Consider the following 23,875-nt stretch of genomic DNA (forward strand, 5'->3'; position numbering starts at 1 on the left):
GTCAGATCAAAGGCTGAGGAGGGCATCTCCAGAATAGGAGAAATGCAGTTGGTTTGTTACTTAGGGAAAAGACTAATTACGGGCCTTTGAGGAACCATAGAAGAGAAAGATACCTGTGACTTAAGAGGTGGAGAGCATTCTATAAGGAAGCATACTTTCTAGATGCCTTCCAGACAAAATCATACCTATATAAGACCTAAACTGAACGATAAGGCTGAGTGATCTACCAAAGAGTGAACGCTTGTTTGGGAAAAAATAGACATCCTAGAGTCAGAGGTGAAAGAGTAAGAATAAGTCAACCTGTTCACTCCCCCAAACAATGTTCACAGTTCTATTGGGAATGAAAGTTAGTCTTTAATTGGCTAGAAAGTTTTTCCTCTTCCTTCTAGAACAGGGGTTGGCAATCTTTTTCTATAAAGGGCCAGAGAGTAAATATTTTCAGTCTTGTGTGCTACATGTCTCTCATACAACTACTTGACTCTGCCACTGTAGCATGAAAGCAGGCAGAGATGATATGTAAATTAATGAGTGTGGCTGAATTACAATAAAACTTTATTTATAACAACAGGTGGCAGCCCAAGAATCCACTAAAAAACTATTAGAATAAATGAGTCCAGGAAGGTTGCAGGATACAAAATCAATATACACAAATCAATTTTATGAAAATATGCCCACACAAAAGTTTGTATACACATGTTCACAGAAGTATTATTCAGGATAGCCAAAACTGGAGGAAAAAAATCTAAATTCTATCAACTGATGAATGGATAAACAAAATGTGGCATACTCATACAATGGAATATGATCAGCCATAAAAAGAAATGAGGAACTGATATGTGCTACAACATGGTTGAACTTTGAAAACATTACACTATGTGAAAGAAGCCAAACACAGTATGATTTAATTTATATGAAATGTCCAGAAGAGGCAAAATCAGAGAAACAGAGAGTAGATTAGCGATAGCCTGGGGCTGAAAGTTGGGGGTGGGGAGCAATGGGTAATTGGTAAGGGCTTTGTTTATTATAAGGAAACATATCCTTTATTAAAAGGCAAATTAACTACTGGTGGTGTCTTTAGTGTCAACTAAAAACTTCTGAATTTCACACCTTAAAAGAGTGAATTTTATGGTATGTGATATATCTCAATAAAAAAATCAATTATATTTCTATATGTGAGCAATAAACAACCCCAAAGTGAAATTAAGAAAACAACATTTACAATGGCATCAAAATTAATAAAATACATAGGAATAAATGCAACTAAAGAAATGCAAGCCCTATACATTGAAAACTGCAAAACATTGTTGAAAGAATTAAAGACCTAATTAAAAGCAAAGACATACCATGTACATGGATCAGAAGACTTAATATTTTTAAGATGGCAATATGCTTCAAATTGATCTACAGCTTCAACACAATCTCTAACAAAGTCCCAACTCTCTTTTTGTTTCCAGAAAAAAAATGAATCTAAGGTATCTCCTAGGTTTCTAAATTGGCTACCTCGGGACACTTTTTCTTTACTGACCAGGACATGGCACTTGGGAAGAGGAGTAGGCAAGTTTAGGGAAAAGAAGATAAAAAACTAAGTTTGGGCCAGGATGATTTTGAAATTATGATGGGTCATCTCTAGGAACTCACCCCTGCATAAATACAGTTGTACAATTCTTTCCTCATAAAGGATGAGGTAGGGGCACTACAGTAACTCCTGATGAAGGGTTGTGAAGGGAACAGAGAGAGGCTCAAGGGTGATCAGGAGCCAAGTGGGAGAGGATGGCCAGTAGTCCCATTTCCATTTCATTAACAGAAAATTTGCGGAATTGGAGGGTAGAATTCCCAAGTTAGAAATATATCAGACTAATTTACAAGGAAGTACATAGGGTACTTTTGGACAGACTTCCAGTGAACTAAAAAAAAAAAAATTTTTTTTTTGTTCCTTAAGTTCCACTTCTAAGGCCATATATTGTCACAGCAGTTTCCTAAAGATGAAAAGTACTATGTACATGACCCATCATGTGGTACAAGTAAATACCAGCCTAAGAGTCAGGAGACACCTTGATCCTTGACACTAGGACATAGCAAGTGCTCAACAAAAATCTACTAAAGAGATGATGGATTATCTCTGCCAAAAATTAATCTCCTTGGATTTGTCATTTTCTCCCTCTGTCCAAAATGTCATTAAGGTGATTTTCTAAATCTGAAAAATGAGTCTTAAACTCATGATCTAAAACACAGTTTCCACAGCTAATATTTCATGATCTGCCATTGGATTGTACAGGCATAAATATATGCCAAGGCTCTTCAAGACCAATTTGCTGCTTATTTTGTACTTTCAAAATTACTTTTTACTTCCACTTAATATTGTATAATAATGTGTCATTTGTTTCAAAAAGGATGGAGAGAAATATTAGTGTAAAAATCAGTTTGTACCACTAGAGGGATGGCTCAACAGCAAGATCTATAGGAAGCAAAGTCTTCTTCTTTTTTTTTTTTTTTTTGAGAAGCGATTCCAGTATTTATTTCCAAGATCCATACACTTGGATATGACTCTTTCATTATGACAGACACTATCAGAACTCCACTTTAGAAGCATGGGGACTCTGGGGCAAAAGGACAAGGATTAAGGTTTGAGAGAAAGACAATAACTCTTTTAAAGGAAAGCAGGAGATGTCTTTGAGGAGGTTACCCTATATCTGCCCTACTTTCTGTAAAGTCTCCTTTAATACTGTATTTTCTCAAGTATATGGCACTCACACACAGCCATCAAGTTAATCACAGCTTTCCAAGAGACAAAAAAGGAAAAGCAACACCTAAAAAATTTCCTTTGCCAGAGATGATAAACATTTCAGAAACGTTCATTTGAAAGCGATTATCTGTCTTAAAATTAAGGTAACACAATACCACAGAAACCATCATATTCAAAATGCCAATTTAATTTGTGCTAAATGATGAAGAAGCTTACCACTTTTAGATTTTTGCTCTTTTGCCTTCGCAAGGGTGTCATAGTACCTGTCAGCACATTCGGGCACTATATCGTTTGTATTACCAACAGCAGACTTCAAAACAGACAAAATATCACTTTGCTTTCCCTTCTCCAAAAACTGATTAACATCAACGACCAGTGTAACCCCTGCGAAATGAAAAATAAATGTTTCTGTTAATCGTTACCTTCTACTCACCCTAGAGGCACGCAAAGATATAATTCAACCTTTTAGGAATGCATTGGTATTAAACCTGTTTACCCTTTGAGAGTATGCACTACATATGCCCCAGAGAGTCACCAACTGCTCAGGTTGTTAAGAGGAATAAAATCCCATAGGAGCACTGTTTATCAAAAATCGCAGTATTTCCTGGTTACTCTTGTGTGATATCAAGGTACTAGGTTCTGCTCACCATGGTGATCTGTGAAATGGGGGGGGACACACACATATTGACAGTAGATATGCAGCCCTTAGGCAGGTCACTAATCTGTATTTGAGAACTAGCTTTATGAAGACATATATTTATTTTAGAACAAGTAAAATGCTATCCAAGCCACAGAAATCCTGAAATTCTCTGGTATAGTGAAAGTATACTTTTAAGATTGTCCTTAGCAACCTGAATGAATGTTCTAGAAAGGCAACAGGCACAGCTCGTGGATATGTGCAGTGGAGTCCAGAAACTTAATTCTGGAACCAATTTAGACCTAGAAAGCATGTTATCCCATTTCATATTTCTGCCTCTCCCCACAAATAAAACCTCACTGGACTCTTGGTTGCCTCAAGAAAGTTAACACGGTGAATCCTTTATCATCTATTTTAGTTCCAGGTAAGGATATTCTGGCCCAACCAATGGACCTACTGTCTTCACAACCTATAAATGTACTGAGTTAGCAAGGCAGAACAAAAAAAATGGAAGAAACCAGGTTAATCACTCTCTAGATGAAAAAACATCTTGATGAAAAGAGAGGAGAGAAATGGATTTTTTTTTCTTTCTTTCTTTTTAAACACACGTCAAACTCTGCCATACAAATGCTAAATGGTGTATTGCTGTCATCAAAGTATGTTCACACGTGCATAGAACTGTGAAGGCTGACGTGGTAAGAAAAACAGAGTCTGACTTTCGACAGCCATGAGTCCACGTCATGCAAATCTCAAGGAGCACGTGAAGAATAAAGACCTCCCACAGCCAACTCCAGTTGTTGCTGAACTAAAGCTACAGCAGTAGGTTCTTTCACATATAAAGTTAATGGGAATGGGTAAGGTGCCCCCCTTTCCTCTTCTGCAGGAAAGCTTTGCAGAACAAGAAGAAGGCCGTACTGGTGTTGGAGATGTCTGTAGTCTGAGAGATGTGGAAAGAACAAGGAAATGACAAAGGATCCTCACGTGAATTACATCCGACAGCTTCATCGAACCCAGTGAAATGCTGTTTTCCTTAAAAGATGGATATTACGTGGGCATACATTTCTTGCAGATGTATGTATTGATGTGCAAGCAGTGGGTCCCTGGGTTAATCTTCCAGATAACTGAAGCTGACTCCTTTAGGTGCCAACCTTCATCTTAACAGAATCATGCGCCACGAAAATCTAAAGCCCCTGTAAAAACCCTAACAGAACAGTTTCTATCCTGCTCATCACTGTACCAACAGTCCCTGGTACGTATCAGGCACTTAACATTTGCCGAGAGCTGCCAGAAGAGTCCTTCATGTCATTAAAATTATACTGTGCTGTAATACGGTGAGTGGTAACTTCAATGACTCATGGAGGTGTTGGGGCTGCTTTGCTCCTGCACTAAATGGCCTCAAATTCCTCTTCTTTTTAGTTTTCCTCTAATGTCACTGTCAGTTATCACCTCTTGCTCCTGTCTGAGTGCCTGCATGGGGCAGCCCAAACACCTAATGGTAGGTCCTGGCTTCTGAGCTGGGAAGAGATACAACCAAGAGATTAGCTTTATGCCGAAGATAAGAATAAACAGGTTCGGGCTTCCCTGGTGGTGCAGTGGTTGAGAGTCTGCCTGCCGATGCAGGGGACACGGGTTCGTGCCCCGGTCCGGGAAGATCCCACATGCCGCGGAGCGGCTGGGCCCGTGAGCCATGGCCGCTGAGCCTGTGCGTCTGGAGCCTGTGCTCCGCAACAGGAGAGGCCACAGGAGTGAGAGGCCCGCGTACCACAATAAATAAATAAATAAATAAATAAATAAACAGGCTCAAAGTAGCTGTCCAGGTGGTCCCCACTGAGTTGAGAAAATCAGTTGTAGTACACAGGCTTTGAGACAGCCATTTTGCTTGCTTTTTTCTTAATCTATGCGTTGTAATTAAGTTCCAGATAGTTGAGAATGACAGATAAATGATATCTGGAAAGTCAGGTATGTTTCTGCTATGGAACAAATGAAGAAAACCTCCCCCAAATCTCCTAAGAGATCCAAAAATATGTTTGCTTTACGTGGGTTCTTAGGAGGAGAAAGTAAAAAATCTTTTTATGTATAAAAGCACAGATCTACACATGGCACATAAAGAGGTAGACAATATATCTGTGGTATTAAAATGTCATGGTAAAGAGCACCATCGAAAAAAAAAGGCTAGAAAGATTCCTTAGGGTGCAGTAATGGAAAAAGGCTGAAAAACATTGCTCTAAGGAGTCAAAAATGGAGAAAGACCTACTTTAAGAAAGCAGGATGCTCCAGTGAAAATGGACATTGGGCCAAAACGAAGGAGTCTTGAGTTACTATGCCCTTTTAAATCTTGCCTGTGGTAAAATACATGGGTCAGCACATTTTCTTTTATCAAATTATCTGGGAGTGGGTTTGATAATTGCAACATGTGATCAGAATCTGTTTTTAAGTCTTCACACAAAGGACGAAGAATGCTTTTAAAAGTAAGATTAAATTCCTTGTTGATAAAACTGGAAAATTCTCAACTCAGTATAAGAATATAGATGGTTTTATCTTCAGAACATCTATTTGTTGTTATATATCATAGAAGACACTGTATCAACTCTTTCAAGGGATAAGACAGAAGTAGAAGAAAGGATTTTAAATATGCAAGTGTGGAGTAAAGAATCACACGTTCGAGAAAATTTCTTATATTCATAGTAAATAGAAAGGTTGAGTCTCAAGAGGATCAACTTAACATTCGCAGGCCAAATATAAGCAGAACACAGAATAAAAAGGAATAAAATAACTTCCAAACTGGTTTGATCTTTAAGAGAAAAATCATAACCGTGTTAGGCTATTTGAGTGCCTGTATGATAATCTAATTTCTTTAAAGTGTTTCTTCAAACTACGGCTGCCTTCCGTCTTATATATAAATTTAAATCTCTTGTGTACACAACTCAATTTTATTTTGTTTCTTAAGGACTAGAGTGCTAGATGGGACTTGCCTGGTGGCACAGTGGTTAAGAATCCGCCTGCCAGTGCAGGGGACACGGTTCGATCCCTGGTCTGGGAAGATCCCACATGCCGCGGAGCAACTAAGCCCGTGCGCCACAGCTACTGAGCCTGCGCTCTAGAGCCCGCGAGCCACAACTACTGAGCCCACGTGCCACAACTACTGAAGCCTGCGCACCTAGAGCCCATGCTCCGCAACAAGAAAAGCCACCACAATGAGAAGCCTGCACACTGCCATGAAGAGTAGCCCCCGCTCACCACGACTAGAGAAAGCCCACGGGGAAGCAATGAAGACACAGCGCAACCAGGAATTAAAAAATAAATAAATAAATAAAAAAGCAAGAAGCTCACATGACGATTTATTAAAAAAAAAAAAAAGGATTAGAGTGCTAGAATGGAAAGACTTCAAAGATCCTAAGGGTATAAAAATTCATGTTGGAGAAATACACATATTTTTCCAGGCTAAGGAAATAAAAACCAGATGTTCCTTACAGATGCCTGTGATGTTTAAAAGCACATCTCTGGAGCAAGACTATGACTTGATATAACAGGATGGATTCTAATTATGTCATGAATGGAGAGGTTAATGAACTGCACCTTTAGGATCTTAATTTATGTAGGTTATTTATATATGTAGAGTGTTAGCATATCAATATTTTAAAAAAATAAATCTATTTATTTATTTATTTACTTATGTATTTTTGGCTGTGTTGGGTCTTCGTTGCTGCATGGGCAACTCTTCATTGCAGTGGCTTCTCTTGTTGCAGAGCACAGGCTCTAGGCACATGGGCTTCAGTAGTTGTGGCACACGAGCTCAGTAGTTGTGGATCATGGGCTCTAGAGCGCAGGCTCAGTAGTTGTGGCGCACAGGCTTAGTTGCTCTGTGGCATGTGGGATCTTCCTGGACCAGGGCTTGAACCCGTTTCCCCTGCATTGGCAGGCAGATTCTTAACCATTATGCCACCAGGGAAGTCCCTAGCATATCAATCTTGATGCTATTTTAGATTGCCATGTGAATTTTCTTATTATTCTTCTGTGAAAATAGATGCTTAAAAAAAAGGACAACTATCATTTGAGCTAATGTGGGTTCTGCCAATTGCTGAGTATGTCTACTCCATTTATGCATTTTGGACCTGGGGAAATAATCCTAGGGTGGGTTTGAGGCCCCACTAGACCCACTATGAGATGGACCTTAGCAATACCTCAGTGATCATCTGACCTCCATAAGCCCCTCCCCTGACCGGTGGACCACAGTGAAATTTTAGGTCTTCTGGAATTAGTGTCAGTTCAGAGTCAGTGTCCAGTAATCTCTGAAACGTCTGATTATGTCCTTTCCTCCCAGCACAGTCACCACAGTAGGGTATAACATGTTGGTAATGTAGCAGGGTCCTTTCCCAAGGGGACCCAGCCCATCCTTCATTCAGGGGGTTCTGGGTCTGTAAATAGCTCAAGTCTGGGAACTAATGGAGGGACCATGACTTTCTGTTTTTTTACTTACATTCACCTGACCTAGAACTCTTCTTCCACTTGTGCAGATCAAGTAAGAGCTTAGTAGACTCTCTGTCTATTTCAATTCTAGGAACACCATGATCAATTAGCAAATTCTATAGGTCTCTGTGAGTCACATTTTCCTAATTACTGCTTCGACTCGGCCGTCCATTATAATAACCACACCCACTTGTCTTTGGCGATTAAGTGCTGTCCCCTGGCCTCTGCCAGCCTGACCTACAGATTTTGGACTTGCCAGCCTCTCCACAATTGCATGAGGCTATTTCTTAAAATAAATCTATTTCTTTCTATATATATATGTGTGTATAGATAGGTAGATAGTACACATACTATATACTTTCCAGAGAAACAGAATATATATAATTCTGTTTTTTCTAGAGAAAAAAATATATGTTGCTCTGTTTTTGGAAAACCCTGACTACTGCAATGGAAGGCATTTAATAAGCAGAAACGGCCTAGTTTTCTAAGGATCAAGATAAAAAAGGACTTGATTACACTACAAATTTAAGAGTTGAGAAATTATTTTTTGCTTTCTGGATTTTGTTCAGCAACAATCTCAGATTTTGCTGGAGATAGTACCTAACCGCTAAAAACAGTGCAACCGATCAATCTTATTTTTGTATAAATATGCATTCAAGAATTAAAATTGGTAAGAGAGTCCATATCTTTTCAGAAATTAAAAATGGTCTACTTTAAAAAAATTAGGAATTAAAATAAAAATTGAGGGGCATAACCAGACGCAAGCAAGGCAAGTTCGGCCAGCAGAAGGAGGTGAGGGCTTACATCGTTTTGCTTTGTCCATGTCCTTGTTGGCCTCATTGACCGCATGCTGTATCTCATCCAGCCAAAGAATTTTAGAAGCACTTTGAGGGTCCTGAGAATATGGTCACAGAATAAAAGAAAGAACAGTGAATGATGATGAAACAAAATTAATAACGGCTTTTTAGGAGCCACTTTATTAAAATCTCCACAAACCCTTACTTAGCAACTACCCAGCACAGCCACAAACTGTACAAGCTACAGATGAAACAGACTCCCAATTGGACCACTTCTCCCTTCTCCACGGCCACCCCTTTAGTCCAGTCCCCCATCATCTCTCACTGGACAGCTGCTTCGATCTCCTACTTGCTTTCATTGTTTCCAAGCTTGCCTTTCACCACAGTGGTTCCCTACAGAGAACCAGAAGATCTCTCCAAAAGGGACGGATCATCACGCCATTCCTCTATTTAAACTCCTTTAGAAGGTTTTCCCCAGCAGTTTGAAGGAAACAACGCTCCCTTCCCATGAACTGTGGGGATCTGATGATCTGGCCCTGCCAACCCCTCTGGCTTTACCTCACTCTTCCCTACTCACTGTTTCAGATTTTCACACCAGCCTCCTTCAGATCACATCATTCTACCTCAGCTGCATGGCTGTTGGTTTCTTCTTATCATTCAGGCCTTAATTCAAATGGCACCTCTTCCAAAAAAGCCTTCTCTGGCTACCTTAGTCAATCAAATACTCTCTCTCCCAATCACTCAGTAACTGTGGTTTCCAAGGTGGCCCAGGGTGCCATGGAAATACTTTCAATTTGTGGGAAACAATGATACTTGAATTTTATCAGACACAGGGACAAATATAAGAACAAAAATATCCAAACAGAAACATGGTGATGGGCTTCAAGGAGCTAACAGTTTAGCAGGAGAGAAAGATGCATCAACAAATTATAATTATTGGATAAACAACAAGGTCCTACTGTACAGCACAGGGAACTATATTCAATATCCTGTGATAAACCATAATGGAAAAGAAAAAAAATATAATTATAATACAATGTGATCAGAGCAATATTACCTGTAGATACACAATCTAGAAAGAGCCAAGAAGAGATTAATTTATATTAGGAGTGTTGAGTTGCAGGCGGAGAAAAGACCAAGTAAAGTAGTTAAGGATCGCTTCAGGAAGGAAGTGGTAGCAGCAATAAAAAGGTATCGAGTTATCTTTACTGGTTTTTACTTTTGGCTTGATTCTGATGATCTTACTCCAAATGTGGTGCTGATATAATGTAATTAAATAGGACTTTCAGACAGCAACTGCGTTTCATATAAACTTGTCTAAGATTACAAGTAAATTTTGTTAGCAGTAGAAATTAAATATTTTCAGAGAAGATGAGACATTTCATTTTAAAAAGTGGGAGCATTAGCCTACTTGTAGGAGTAAGTGTCATGTACTAGAGCCTGAAGCAAGACTGTGAATGAACAGAAGGTAGGTCATTGGAACCATGGAGAACCAGCTCCATCATTTAGGACTCAAGAAGGATGGGGGGCAGGAAGGAGAAATAACATTCACCAGCTTCTTTGGCAGGTTTCAACCCTATTTCCCGCAGAGGCTAACAGGAGATGATATATGTGGAAAGGGCTCTGAAAATGAGACAAAATATCTGCTATTTCATCCTGTAACCTCCAGACTAATGAAGACCATTGAGGAAGGCTTGGTTCCTGCTTCCACAACCACCTTTAGCTAGATCTGCCACATGGGAACCAGCAACTTATAAGAGTTTCCATTTTGGGGGAGAATGGATGTGGAAGGTTCAAACAAGAAGTAAGATGGGAAGTTGAAAACTAGAAGAGGAATGAAGAGACGGGAATAGAAAGTATTTTTTTTCTCTGCTCCTGAGCCAAAGAGAACCCAACCACTCCCCAAGGTATAGCCTAAAAACTAAGCTCCACACAAGTTCATTTCTGTTTTTCTCAGGTTTTTTTTGAAGGGTATTTACCAAATTCCTTCATAACTTATCAGTGTTGAAGATGTACCGTACAAAATTTTACCCAGATGCGAAGGAAGTTACAATCCCACTTCAAAGCTGAAAGTATCAGTTTTGTAAGCTAAACCCAAGAGAGACTTGGCAAATCAAAAGAATTTAAGTCAACAGTTTAAATCATGACCCACAGACGTAAAGGTTGCTAGAATTAAATGTAAAACCAAGAGTAAAAACTGAATCCTACAAGTGTAAGGTCTCCCTTTCAACTGCTCACTAGAAGACTGGAAATAGGATATTTACAGGATGGCCGTGACTCTATCTCCAGCTAAACATCCAGGTTCAACATATGGGTTACAGACTGTTTAAGTCAACAGAAAGTAGGCCATCTGAAAATCAAGTAATAAATTCCTGAATTTAGATGATTCCTAGAAAATTTTAAATAAAAAAGTAACTTCTCTTCAATATTTTGTGGTTTTTCGTTATTATTTCTGCAATAAAATAGCATTCTATCTCAGTTTGCGCTACCATATATTATTTGGTTGAAGTATTAAACACTGAGTTTTGATTGTAAAATTCTTGGTGTGATAACATTCAACCAAGATGTGAAAAGTTTACACAGATCCATTTTCTCCCACCTTATTCCTTAACCTTAAGTCTTGTGAAATTTGCATTTTCTGATTCTTGCTGCATTTTTATAGTCAACAGGCTATTGGGTTGTCTGGCTTAGCATTTAAGTTTTGTTAATTATAGGAAAATTTGTTATAATGCAGTTTTTTTTGCTACATATTAAATTATATCCTGCAGAACATAACTACACATAAAAGCTTATATGTTAAACAACTATGTGAATGTGTTTAACATTACTAAGTTGAACACTTCATAAGTGTTACGATGATAAATTTTATGTTATGTACATTTTACCACAGTTAAGAAAAAAAGCTTACTGTAAAGCTGCTCACCAATACCCATGGGATAAAGGGAGTCCTCTGTGTTTTAATGTTGTACTACGATTTTAGTTTAATCAAACAGTATTTTTGGACGGGGGTCCCTAGTTATCTGACCCTATAGAATTATTGAATGGCTTAGAATATGTTTAGCTGTGGCAAAACAAAACACAATGAAACCAAGTTTTGGCCAAGCATTGATGACAAATTCAGACTAATGTGACACTGAAGGAGAATTTTCAAAGTAATCAAGAGCTTAAAACAATGTTAACTTCCTAAAAAAAGTTTGCTTTCCATGATTCATTTAGCTTACCATTATGTAATGAGTTTAAGAATTAAGATCTAAAATAGCTGGAAGGATAAAGGAAAGGATAATTTCTGACAGCTCAATCACTAAGTAGAAATGACACTCTAGAACTTCATTTTTAAACTGGGTAAAAATGAGATATGGGACAGATTCAAATCTAACTGCTGCTCAGCATCTGTTTCCAGCTTACTTCTGTCAAGGACCGTTCTTAAGGGCATTCATTCAATGCATATAAATTCACTGGGTGGGAATTACAGCTTCTCTCCAGAATGGACTAGGAGGGAGAGGGAGGAATTCAGTGACTTTCTCCGGGGATAACGTAACGTGCTCAGAGGCTCAGGCTGAGTCATGCACACTGAAACATGAGTGGCTGTCACACCCTTTCCCTGCAGAGGACCCTGGCAGGCTTCCTGTCTGCAGAGCACAAGAGAACACGCTTCTACAGAGAGAACCAGGTTTCCAACTGGTGCCAACACATGGAACCGAAGTGAAACCATACTCCCTAATTAAACATTTGAGAAACGGGGCTCAGATGATCAAGATGAAAGCTGTCATCTTTGTAGCTGCTGGAGCACTGCTTCTGTCACCTGCTTCCTGTCAAAGTGGTAAGCTCTTTTCTTATGGGGTAGAGTGGGAATGCTGGTTTGTGTCCCAAGAGTCAACTGAATCTAATCTCTTTTACATTTCACTCAAATTGCACCCCCAAATCTTAGTTATTAAAAGGTGGAATTATGGACTTGAAGAGATGTAGTCTGTTCACTATTCCAAACTTGTCAAAGACTAAGTGTTCTCTGCTGATATTTAAAATTTTGTGGCATAGTCAAGATGTTAGATCTCTACAATGAAGTGAAGAATCAGTTTTCTTTAAAAGTTTTTGATTTTCTAAGAATTTCCTCTGATTTGGCAAAGATAACATTTTTAAAAGAGATTTAAAAAATCCTATGTTTATACCTCCTGGTGAGCCACAAATGCGGGAAACAAGAATACTCCCTGATAGATGGAGCGGTCTGCTTTCAGTAATCAGTTATGCTAATGAATTTGTGTTTCCCAAAAGAAATATGTGTTTCCTGTTTCACTCAATACAATGTTAGCCTGTAACCTCCTGCTTGCTCTAAAAGTAATCAATTTGGGATAGGGGTATCCACAACCCCCTTACTGTTGGGGTCCTACCCCAGCCAACGTTTTAGGAACAGGAAAGCTGAAGGGAAGAAATGACAATGGTGGGGGGAGGGTGGGATAAAAATTTTAAAAAACCAAGGCTCTATAAAGGAATGCTGCTTACACTGATTGTTGGAATCACTGAGGTGGCTGAAGGACAGCGCTGAGAGAACCAGCAGAGAGCAGTAGCTCGTTTGAGATTTACAGATGAGTGGGTGCTCTTTCTGTGAGTGGATGAACCAAAATGAAGCTGAAGAGCAAACGAAAAGAGGTTTGGGGAGGTGGTTCCTTCAAGGTGCTGGTGGGGTTTGGTGGACGTGAAAAGGGGGGAATTTAAAAGGTGACAAAGTAATGGGATAGCGGGGTAGTGGGGGAGATACATTTGGAGTTTGGGATTAACATATACACACTCCTATATATAATATAGGTAAACAACAAGGACCTACTGTAGAGCATGGGGAACTATACTCAGTATCTTATAACAGCCTATAATGGACAAGAATCTGAAAGAGAATATATATAAAATATATATTTTATGTATATAAAACAATCACTTTGCTGTACACTTGAAACTAACACAACACTGTAAATTAACTATACTTCAGTTTAAAAAATTATTTTTAAGAAAAGGTGACAAAGTGAAAGGCAGTGAATTTGCTTTCGTCAGTAGGGGTTGGGGAGAAATGTGAAGGAAAACCCCGTTATTTAGTGGCTGAAGTCTGTTCCCTTTGGACATCAGTCCCTCTCCAAGGCCTTTTCTCAGGTTGAAAAACATTTCAGAAACATCATGCCATATAAACCTGTATAAAAAACTCAAATAAATTACAAAATATATATGTAATTTAACAAGTACTATTTCTTAAGGAAAACTAGGCCCTAAGGAATAAAAGAGCCAGAATTCTCATGGAAATGGAATCAAGGCTTGTTCACAGAGTCACTGTTTAGCATGTTTTCAGGTATGATGTCTTGCTCAAACACTGGAATTTTCTGAAAAGTGACAAACACTATGGTTTCAACAGCTCTCTTCTCAGATCTTGAAGGGACATAACTCGTATAGCATGTTTTTCAGCCCACATTTTTCAGCTTTGTGCCTGTCTGGAAAGGTGCTTCTCTTTGGGTGATGTCAGATGCAAGAATTTTCCAAAATACCAAAGTAAGCAGCAGGATTTGAGTGGCTGTGCTCAAGTGTCACACAACATGCCTTCTAAGTCCACAACTACACACTGGCACAGAAGAATGCCACTTCCCCGTTTTCTTTCCTTTTCTCTAATCTTTCTTTCCTTAAGGACACCTGAACACCTCCTCATCCTTGCTTGTTCAGCAACACTCTCCCTCTGCCTTACATCCCAGATTCAGTTTGTGCAATCTCCAGGTTCTGAGGGAGGTTTCAATTTCACCCGGGGGTGAACTGGTAGAGATTAAAGCAGGAAGAGAAACTGGCTTTGAACGACAGCCAGGTTACTAAATACTAACCTCAAGGATTCAACATGTAGGAATTCAGAGCTTGCGTGAAAAGAGGTAACTGGCAGAGCAATGGCATTTTAAATCGATGTAAGTAGTAGGTTTATATTCAGCATAAAAGCTCATCTTAAGGTAACATTAGAAATGTGAGAGAATCTACTTTCTCTACATGTCAAGGATTAACTTACGGAAAATTACCCAGTGAAAAGCAGGTTTGAGTGTTAAGGTTTATTTTGTCTTTGAAATTGCTCTTTCATGAATTACGATTATTAGTATCAACATGCCAGTAAGAGCCAAATATTTATAGTATGTAATTTGTTTCTATCCTCTTTTTCTCTTTTCTCATTTTCAACTTCTGGAATCATTTTATCAATTTCCCCTTCTGATTTTTCTTCCTTTGTCTCCTTTCCCCTTAAAATCTGGCATTTCCCCTCAAGTCTGCCTTTGGGTTCTTTCTTTTCACATCTCTCCCTAGGGCATTCAAGCACTAAATCAAAGTATGGTCTCCATGCAGACTAAAAAACCCATAACTCTCATTTGGGCTCCTGAGATTTTGGACTCCACATTTAAGTCTTCTAACCTGTCATGGGACATTTTACATTCTAATATTGCACCAGCAATTCAAACTCAGGAATACTCAAAACTATGATCTTAGCTCCTCCCTGTGTTGCACCCTCAGTCCCCCTGCCCCATCCCATGCTCCATCCGCCTCTCTTCCAAGACATCCAGAGTACAAACCTCCCAGTCACTTTTGCTTCCTGCTTCTCCTGCACCGTTTCCAGAGCCAGTCAGAGCCAAGTCCCTCTGAGCCTCTGTTAGAGTCTCAAGTGTTCATCTTTACCTCTCCAATGCCATTGCTCTAGCTCTGTAACCCACCAACTTGAGTTTAAAATGACTACAGTAGCCTCCAAATCAGACCCCCTTGCCTCTAATTTCTTACCTTTTTAGTCTATTCTCTACGCTGTCATCAAAGTCATCTTAAACACAAATCAAATCATGATTATATTAGTTTCCTATTGCTGCTGTAACAAATTGCCACTACCTTAGTGGCTTAAAACACAGATTTTTTGTATTTCTGAAGGTCACAGGTCCTAAAATTGAGGTGTCAGCAATGAGTTTCCAGGGGAGAATCTGTTTTCTTGCTCTGGTCAGCCTCTAGAAGCACGTGCATTCTTTGGCTCGTGGCTCCTTCTTCGACCTTCAAAGCCGGCAGCATAGCATTTTCCAGTATCTCCAACTTTGACCCTTTTCCTCCTCCTCTTATAAGGAGTCTTATGATTACATTTGGCCCACTGACCAATCCAGGATACTCATTCCATCTCAAGACCCTGAAGCACATCTGCAAAAGGCCCTTTTGCCATAGAAGGTAACATATTTACAGGTTCTAGGCATTAGCAGATGGAAACTTTGGGGAGCCATCATGCTGCCTACCTCAACGGCCATTCCTCTGTTCATCATTTTGTCTGTGTACAACTCCAGCATCTGTGAATGGGCACATGATTTCTTAGTACAGTTTACGGGCCCTTCAGAGATTTGGCTGTAACCTACTCTTTCAACTTCATCTGTCAGATGCACCTTACTTGCATAAGAATGTGTTTTTGTGCATCTTCTCCATTAGTCTGAGAATTGAAGACAGGGATGGCGTTGATTTAAAACTGGGTATCACTGGCATATAAATATGCAATAAACATTTGTTGAATCAACTCATCTGATATTTCCAGACCCCATGTCAGCCTACACAATGTCTTTGCCCATTCATCACCCACCAGAATTTTATTCTTCTATTAAATTCCACCTCTTTATGAACCTTGCTCATCTTTGCTCATGTTCATCTTTTCCTTGACATTTTGCTCAAACATCTAAATCTATTAACTCTCGCCTGAAAAGTTTATAATCTATATAGTCTATACAGTTTATAATCAATATGACGTTAGCCTATAATGGTCTGATGTGCTATTTTTGTTTCCTCTTATAGTATCAATATTACAAACTCCTTACATACAAGGAGTTGTCATCTAGTTTGGGTTCCTGCATGGGTTAGCATGCTGCTGGGGCATATGATATACATTAAATGCATTCCTGTTGATTACCTGATCTATAATGATTTTTTAAAATAAAAATGACCCTAAATTCTATCATTACAGAAATTATGTAGCATAAGACATCTAGTTTTATTGTCTCCTGAACCATAGATATGACTCAGCAACAAATCATATGTTAATACTTCTTTTCAATTACAGGCATGGAATGTGATGCAGACAACTTGGCAAAGCCAACCTTACCTATTAAGACCTTCCGTGGAGCTCCCCCGAATTCCTTTGAAGAGTTCCCCCTTTCTGCCATAGAAGGCTGGACAGGAACCACCACAACTGTAAAAATTAAGTGCCCTGAAGAAAGTGTTCCAAATCTCCATGTGAATAATGCTACCATGAGGTACCTGAGCAGCTCTTTAAGTACCAGACTGATACCTGCCATCTACATCCTGGTGTTTGTAGTAGGTGTGCCAGCCAACGTGGTGACCCTGTGGATGCTCTTCTTCAGGACCAGATCCATCCGTATGAACGTCTTCTACGCCAACCTGGCCATTGCAGACTTTCTTCTTTGTGTTACACTGCCCTTTAGAATAGCATACCATCTCAATGGGAACAACTGGGTATTTGGAGAGGTCATGTGCCGGGCCACCACAGTCGTCTTCTATGGCAACATGTACTGTTCCATTCTGCTCCTCACCTGCATCAGTATCAACCGCTACCTGGCCATTGTCCATCCTTTCACTTACCGGGGGCTGCCCAAGCGCACCTATGCCTTGCTAACGTGTGGATTGGTGTGGACAACGGTTTTCTTATATATGCTGCCATTTTTCATTCTGAAGCAGGAGTACTATCTTGTCCAGCAGGACATCACCACCTGCCATGATGTCCACAACACATGCGAGTCCTCATCTCCCTTCCAACTCTACTACTTCATCTCCTTGGCATTCTTTGGATTCTTAATTCCATTTTTGGTCATTATCTACTGCTACACAGCCATCATTTGGACGCTTAATGCAAAAGATCGTAGGTGGTTGTGGTATGTTAAGGCGAGTCTCCTCATTCTTGTGGTGTTTACCGTTTGCTTTGCTCCAAGCAACATCTTACTCATTACTCACCACGCAAACTACTACTACAACAATGCCGATGGCTTATACTTCACCTATCTCATAGCTTTGTGCCTTGGTAGCTTGAATAGTTGCCTAGATCCATTCCTTTATTTTCTCATGTCAAAAGTCAAGAATCACTCCACGGCTTACCTTACAATGGTGAAATCATCTTAGAGAACAAGGAAAGTTATGTGTGAAAACATACACTCTTGGGATAACATATGTATATTGCAAGGACCTCTATTCTCTAGCTCCATTTGTGAGCCCCTAAGAAATGGTGTTTCAAAATAAAACATTATATAAACAGTAACTTAAAAAAACCCTATCAGTATTTTAAGAATGAAAATTCAGGAGAAAAGATCTCTCTACCTGCCTGACTGGTACTTCAAGTTCTTTAAATCTCCATCTTCCCTACTTCTAAGAGGTTTCTATTCTAGATGATCTGGAGGAGAAGGATGGAACGGGGGGCGAGGGTGCAGCATGGGGGGAGCTAAGATCTCAGTTTTAGTGTCTGGGGTCATTTGTAATTCTTCTGCCTCCTTCAGCTCTCATGCTGGTGGCTGCCTCATCAGCTGATTCTATGTGTGTAATGTCTCTCAGTAGGGTCCGTTATCCTAGCCCCACCTTTGCTTTCTAACCATTCGTCACTGCCAGCCTATCCTCCACTTCTCAGGCCACTGCCAGATTAATCTTCCTCAAATACCAGTTTGAATACATCACTCAAAGCCCCCAGTTCAGAAACTTCCATTGACCGTTCACTGCTTTGGAATTATAAATCTTTAGCTTAGCATTCAGGCTAACACTAACTTTATTTCCCCAAAAACCTGGCATGTGATATAGGCACCTGCCGAGCTTCTTGCTTTGCTGTGATCTAGACTTCTCCTTATTTGGCCCCTGCCACTAACCGGAAAGCTATTTCTAATATGTTTGCCTTAATTCTTTCCATCCCTCTAAGTCCTCAAAGGACCATTCTTCCCTGACTCTCTAGCCAGAGTTCATTTTTCTCACCTGAACCTTCAAAACATTTTTTTGTATGTTTATTATGGCATTTATATAGGGCTCATTTATATACTAATATTAATTCCATAAGCACTTATTAAGCACCATGTGTAGTAGAGAAGGGGCTTGTCCTCTTCCTTAAGCTTCTTGTAGCAATGCCAGGCCCAAGTCTTCCCAGGGTCTGTGGAGCCAGGCTCCATGCTTTGCACATCATGTGGCTGAATGAATGAAAGAATAAAATCCCAAACCATCTAAACAGCATGAAAGCCAATTAAATTCATACTGAGAAGACAAGGTATTCTGTATGGCATGGCACATTATTTTTGGTTGGCTATATTTTAAAAAAAGAGAGAGAAAGCTAAGGATATATTCATGAGGTCATTTATAAATTTAAAAAAATGACTCCATTATTTTTGTCCTTATACCTAGTTTTTAATGGGGAAATGATATTTTGTTATAAATGCCCAGTACATTCCTGTAGGGAAATGACTATATTTCCCTTAGTTTAGAGATTAGACAGAAGGTGGAATATCAGTGGTTAAGGGCATGAAGGATTATGAGATGAATTTTCAAGTCTGTAGGAATGTGCATTGACCATATACTTTGTAGTGCCCATCAAAACAATAAAAAAACATTTTAAGTGCCTATTTTTGAGTGTGCAGAGTTTCCTATTTCATTGGACTCAGATTAAAAAAATGCAAAAATGCACATGAAGGCCATTTACAGTATCTGTGTGGTTATGTGAAGAGTAAAAATAAACACTAAAGCAAAGCAAGAAAAACTATTCAAGTAAGTTTCAAGATGCCCAAAACTTCAATGGAAGAAACTGGTTTCTGCAAACAAAGTCATAAACTGTAAGACAGTTTTACCTAAAGAAAAAATACAACACTATTCACTTGTTAAAAGCACACTTAATTTTTATGCAGTAAATATGCATGCAGGAAAAGAGAACCTTGGGGGTGTATAATTCATATACCTTCTAAAATTCTAAAGCAAAGCCTTCAATTTAAAAATAGTTCAAATGTAGAGAATGGACTTGAGAACACGGGGATGGGGAGAGGTAAGCTGGGACGAAGTGAGAGAGTGGCACGGACATATATACACTACCAAGTGTAAAATAAGTAGCTAGTGGGAAGCAGCCATATAGCACAGTGAGATCAGCTCGGTGCTTTGTAACCACCTAGAGGGGTGGGATAGGGAGGGTAGGAGGGAGACGCAAGAGGGAGGAGATATGGGGATGTGTGTATATGTATGGCTGATTCACTTTGTTATACAACAGAAACTAACACACTATTGTAAAGCAATTATACCCCAAAAAAGATGTTAAAAAAATGAAAAAATAAAAAAACTAAAAATAGCTGACAATTCACTGCCTCTAGTGAATACACCCAGAAAGTGTGTTCTCTGTTAAGTGTATGCCAACATGCCCACTACTCAGCCTTTCCCCTCAAGAGATGGAAGGAATTTGGTGCCTACACAAGGTTATACTTGAAATACTGTTAACGAGGACCAAGAATTCTCACCAACTTACACCACTGTCCTCAATCTTTGATAAAACTGAGCATTCTATTAAGATGTTATCCATCGTGACTTTTAATGGCTGTATACTTTGGCACAAGCTTTACTCTATATTGACAATACCAATAATGTAATTTTCTTCTATTATTTTCCAAGGCTAGACCTTTGGAAAGCAAAGCACAGAAACAGCCCCATAAAAACAACTGAAAATTTCCAGGTATCACAACAGCAGAGGTTAAAAAGCAAACAGAGACCCCACCAAATAACAGAATCAGATTTTTTTTCCAGGGAAAGAGAATGGGCTGAGAAAACAAAGTTTCAAAACGAATGGGTAGAGAAAGAGAAGTGTGTTTAAAATCGGCAACTTAACCAAACCAGACTCATTGCTTACTGCAATGTTTTTAATCCCTTAATTATTGTCAATGTAGTTCACGCTAATTTTATAGGCCCAAAGTGGTTTAATGCCTGAGCTCTAACTCAGATCCCTACGCTCATATTCCCTGTTCTAATTACACTATTAAAAAACTTCTTTCACACTTAGGGAGAAGGCACAGCATGGACACCAGCAAGGCTTCTGAGTGCCCTGGAGAGGTGCTGTGGAATTCCATCTTGACCTAGAGCCCTTAGATTGGGATGCTCAGGAGGGGACCTCCACTGCTTGCCTATAAAAGGTTTGTGGAGTTAGTTTCACCTTAACGACAAACACCCATGTGGCTCTTGGCAGAGAGAAACCCAGGTCTGTCTCTATCCTGCACCCAGAATATCTCAACTAGTGAACAAAGTAAACCTGTGTCGAGTAAAGACCTTGTGACAAAGACATCACTCACCACCCACTGACCTGTGTGGCAGCCAGAAGTGCCCACAAAAAATACTAGTTACATTATTTCAGCACTTTTTGGGGGTGACATGCTCCATGTCAAATGCTCTACACTTATACATACACACACTATAATCAATGTAATTATATGTTAATATGTAAAAATATAAATATATATTACTTATTTATTATATTACATAATCATTTAAGCCTCATCGTAACCCTATAAGGTAGGTACTATTATTCTCATTTTACACATGCGAAAACTGAAGCACAGAGACTTTTGGTGACTTGACTAAAATCTCTACCTAATTTGTGGCAAAGCCGAGGTTTGAATGGTGCCTGTCTCCAAAGCTAATACCTTTAGCTTTCAATGCTGTGTCACGTGCTACAGCCACAGCTACATCAGTGGAAACAGCAGGGGGCGGCCCAGTCCTCCTTGCTGACAGGGTCCACTCTCCTCCCCAGGGGTTTGGAGACATGAGGTCAGGTTTGAGTCTCATTCTCCCAGTCACTGGCCTGGCATTCAAGCCACAAGTGGTTACGTCCCAGGTAGCATCAGGTGACAGGTCTTCCTCTCCACTCAGTTCTTCCAATAGTGGCTAGTATCTGTGGGATGTCTCACAACAACAGTACAAGCTCTGCCGCCAGATAAAGCCCTCTGCTCTTCAGTGGGACCTGGCCGGGTCAGTTTCCTCCTGTGCCTAGAACAAACCAAGCTGGTACCCATCTAGCCCTGCCATTACCTGCCTGCATCATCCTGCTTCCCACTCACCAAACCAACTCTTCCTTACCCTTCAGGAGCAGCTCCTGTTCTATCTCCACACCAACCTACCTTAGGGCTCCAGTTCACAGAAATCCCAACCATCTCTGAATCACTCTGGGCATTCCTCGTTTTGACATTTGGCCACATACCCACCTTTACTGCTATTTAACTATTCTATATGAGAATGCCCACTGTCTTAGTAACTTTCTAAGCATCTTGAGGATAAGGACAGAATATTCAAAATGGTATCATGTGTTCCTCGGATCCCCCTTTCCCCTACCAGATGCCATATACTGCACCATGAATACAGTGTGTGCTCAGTAAATATCCAATAACTTGGACTGTGAACAAGAACTCACCCACAAGTGCATTTTTAGTGAAAGAGTAGAAGCAGTCAGCAGCTCTGGAGCTAGTTTCCCCCTCATGTTTGACACCAGGAAAATAACAGCCCTATTAACTTGTAATCTGATCCATACATAGATAAGCAAATTATGAGCTTTAGGAAAAATGGATAAAAAAAATCCTCCCTCTTGCCCCTCTGTCCCCAACCTGGTCTGTAAATTTAAAAGAAACACACCTACTAAGACTTACCACGAATTTCTGTGTTTTAGCCTGGTATAAAACATCCTGGTAGTGCTGGGCAGAGTCTGGGTCTACATCTTTAATCCTAGCAGTGGGTAACAGCAGACTATCTAAGGTTTTCAAAGGATCCCTTTCATCAATGGCTTCATTGATGTACCCCACAGCTACAACTCCTAGAAAATGAAGGAAAAAAGTTTCCTTTTAAGTCATAGTACATTATAAGTTTTCTCAAATCACCTATAGCAAATATTGAGTTAGAAACGGGGGCTGAAGAAACCACACACACACACACACACACACACACACACACACACACAAACTGCAAGAGCTAATAAACAAGTACAGCTAAGGCTTACATAGTAGGTCAATGTACAGAAGTGAATTGTATCTTTCTATACTTGCAATGTGCAATCTGAAAATGAAGTTAAGGAAAAATTCTGTAATAGACTCCAATTACAAATACATTAAAATTACAAAAAGAATAAACACTTAGGAATAAATTTAGTAAAACAAGGATGAGACACAGACACTGAAAATTATGAAACACCATTGGAAAAAAAGACCTAAATAAAGGGAAAAATCATCCCATGTTCATGGATCAAAAGACTTAGTATTAATAAGATGGCAGTACTCCTCAAATTGATCTACAGGGTCAGTGTAACCCCTATCAAAATTCCAGCTGCCTTTTTTTTTTTTTAAACAGAAATTGACCAGCTGATTCTAAAATTCACATGGAAATGCAAGGGATCAAGAAATAACCAATGCAATGTTGGAAAAAAAAAAAAAGAGTTGGAGGACTCTTCCCAGTTTCAAATTTACTACAAAGCTACAGTTAATACTGCATGGTACTGACATAAAGACAGACTTAAAGATTAATGGAATAGAATTTAGAGTTCAGAAATAAACCTTTACACATATAGTCAGTTGATTTTTAACCAAGGGTGCCAAGACAATGCAACAGGTAAATAAGTCTTTATAACAAATGGCACAGACAACTGAATGTCCACTGCATAAGAATAAAGTTGGACTCCCTACATCACATCATACATAAAAAGTAACTCAATATGGATCATAAACCTACACATAAAAGCTTAAAATATAACTTTTTAATCTTTTAGAAGAAATTTAAGAGTAAACCTTTGTGGTCTTGTGTTAGGCAATACTTTTTACCTGTGACCACTAAAAGCATGAATTAAAAAAAAGAAAAGAATACATGGGATGTTGTAAAAATTAAACCTTTAAGAGGTACAAACTATTATGTATAAAATAAGCTATAAGGATATATTGTACAACATAGGCAATATAGCCAATCTCATAAAGTAACTAAAAACAGAATATAACCTTTAAAAATTGTGAATCATTGTATTAAACATCTGTAACGTATACAGTAAATCAACTACACTTCAAAAAAAAAATTAAACCTTTTGGGCTTCTCTGGTGGTGCAGTGGTTAAGAATCCGTCTGACAGTGCAGGGAACATGGGTTCGAGCCCTGGTCCTGGAAGATCCCACATGCCACGAAGCAACTAAGCCTGTGCACCACAACGACTGAGCCTGTGCTCTAGAGCCCGTGAGCT

At 39.3% G+C, this 23,875-nt stretch overlaps 2 protein-coding genes across 2 annotated transcripts in view; one reads left to right on the forward strand and one right to left on the reverse strand.

The window, feature by feature from the left end:
* Window positions 1-23,875, reverse strand: part of IQGAP2 (IQ motif containing GTPase activating protein 2) — a 291,384-nt gene that overhangs the window by 64,873 nt on the left and 202,636 nt on the right. Inside the window, exons 13-15 of the mRNA XM_082624118.1 lie at window positions 22,309-22,472; window positions 8,652-8,742; window positions 2,960-3,127 (exon numbers count right to left, since the gene is read on the reverse strand). Coding sequence (XP_082480244.1) covers window positions 2,960-3,127; window positions 8,652-8,742; window positions 22,309-22,472 — 423 coding nt within the window. The remainder of the gene's footprint in view (window positions 1-2,959; window positions 3,128-8,651; window positions 8,743-22,308; window positions 22,473-23,875) is intronic.
* On the forward strand, window positions 12,264-19,787 carry F2RL2 (coagulation factor II thrombin receptor like 2). The gene is made up of 2 exons (XM_082624137.1): window positions 12,264-12,464; window positions 16,719-19,787. The coding sequence occupies exons 1-2, from the start codon at window positions 12,392-12,394 to the stop codon at window positions 17,789-17,791; spliced, it is 1,146 nt and encodes a 381-aa protein (XP_082480263.1). The 5' UTR covers window positions 12,264-12,391; the 3' UTR covers window positions 17,792-19,787.

Source organism: Mesoplodon mirus, assembly GCF_964341445.2.
Source record: "Mesoplodon mirus genome assembly, chromosome: 5".
NCBI classification, from domain to species: Eukaryota; Metazoa; Chordata; class Mammalia; order Artiodactyla; family Ziphiidae; genus Mesoplodon; species Mesoplodon mirus.

Bases quoted from the DNA above. Each gene is read 5' to 3' on its own strand.
- F2RL2 (XM_082624137.1), top strand. From the start codon at position 12,392: ATGATCAAGATGAAAGCTGTCATCTTTGTAGCTGCTGGAGCACTGCTT. The intron at 12,465-16,718 runs GTAAGCTCTTTT...TTTCAATTACAG, and splicing joins ACCTGCTTCCTGTCAAAGTG to GCATGGAATGTGATGCAGAC.